At 26.6% G+C, this 1,751-nt stretch overlaps 1 protein-coding gene across 1 annotated transcript; it reads left to right on the top strand.

Annotated features, from left to right (window-relative positions):
- The first annotated feature begins 1,181 nt into the window (after nucleotides 1–1,181).
- LOC107869040 (SKP1-like protein 11) lies at nucleotides 1,182–1,686 on the top strand. The gene has a single exon (XM_016715625.1). It carries the CDS (start codon nucleotides 1,182–1,184, stop codon nucleotides 1,641–1,643), a length of 462 nt encoding a protein of 153 aa, XP_016571111.1. The 3' UTR covers nucleotides 1,644–1,686.
- The last annotated feature ends 65 nt before the right edge of the window (nucleotides 1,687–1,751 follow it).

Genomic DNA, 1,751 nt, shown 5'->3' with positions numbered 1-1,751 from the left:
TTTATTTCTAAGACATTTAATTGAGAAAAAAAGGTGAAAATACGATTTAGTCTAAAGCGGAGTATTTTATTAGAGGACGAAAAATTCAAATCACTTTTTAAAGGGTCTTCACACTTTTAATATATTATATAGATTATAGATATAGATTATAGATTATAGATAGATATAGATTTCATAATTGATTATTCATACAAGGGGCAAATCTAATATTTAAATTAAAAATTCGGTAGAACTCGATAACTTTGATTTAAATTCAACGATCTTATTAAAAAATTTATTTAATATGTATAAATAATCTATCCAAAATATAGTTATAATTATAATTATAAACTTAACTTTATTAAAAATTTTATTTAATATGAATAAATAATATATCCAAAATATAATTACAGTCATAAACTTAAAATTCTGAATCGGTAAAACAGATAGGTGAGCGCAAGCTTCTGGAATCCAAGATGTATTAGCAGGAAAATAGGAAATAATAGCTGCAATGTACGTGGTGTCCAGAAAAGATGTATAAAAATCCAAACACAATATAAGGAATGTTGCTCTCCATCAGTTTTTGGGTCTGCAATTGGCATTTAGTTGTTATTTACGTTGTTATTAAAATAAAGAAAATTGTACAGTACTCCTTTTCTAAATCAAATCTATATAATCTCTCTATATATATCTATAATCTATAATTTATCTATATCAATATCTATATCTATAATATATATCTATATCTATAATATATTAAATGTGTGAATACCCTTACAAAAGTGATTTGAACTTTTTGTCCTTCACTAAAAGTATTTGTAATAGGCGAAATTGTCTTTTCACCTCTTTTCTCTAATTATAGTCATTTAATTTTGTCCTAGAATGTAGGACTTTAAAATTGAAAAAAAAATTTATTCTTAAATCTTTCCTTATTTGACGTATAAAAATTGTAACCAAATACTTTGTTGGTGTCAATTTTATTCAACGTAAAATCATGGAAAACAATTCTATTAGAATCAGAATAGGACATCTATATATAATAGAATATAACTTTCTTATGAAAAATTGAAACCTCTCAACATATTATTCTCTATACGTTTTTTTGAGTTATTCTTCAAAACAATTTATTCCTCCAAAAATATCAATGGCCTCATCATCATCACAAGCCGAATCATCATCATTAGAAACTAAACAGAAAAAAGATGTTAATCTTGCAATCATCAGACAAAGATGAATTTGAGATTGAGCAATTAATCGCGATTCAACCAGGAACCATAAAAAACATGGTGGAGGACGATTTCACTTTCATACTACTCTCAAACGTTGATATAGAAACTCTAATTAAAATTATCGAGTACATGAAGAAGCATGCGGAGAAGACAGATTCAAAGGAAAAAGATATCAAAGAATTCAACAAGGATTTCGTGAAGAAGACATTGAATGAACTATTTGTTCTTGTATTGGTTGCAAATTACCTTCACATTAGCAGTTTAATGGAGTTATTATGTCAGTTTATTGCTGATAGAGTTAAGGACAAAACTCCAGAGGCTATTCGAAATATATTTAATATAACATGTGATTTCACACTAGAGAAGGAAAGAAAGATTATTGAAGATGATAAGTGGGCACATGAGGGAACAGAAATTGATGGAACTCTTGATTAGATTTATTTATGTTTCTTTAGGTTTGATTAAATTTAGGTTTTTTTTTTTGGTCTTTAGTGTTCTGTTTAGTGTTATTTTGGTCTTTAGGTTTTTGTTTAGGGTTTTTTT

Source organism: Capsicum annuum, chromosome 4 (assembly GCF_002878395.1).
Source record: "Capsicum annuum cultivar UCD-10X-F1 chromosome 4, UCD10Xv1.1, whole genome shotgun sequence".
NCBI lineage: Eukaryota > Viridiplantae > Streptophyta > Magnoliopsida > Solanales > Solanaceae > Capsicum > Capsicum annuum.
This window is presented reverse-complemented; position numbering and strand designations above follow the sequence as displayed.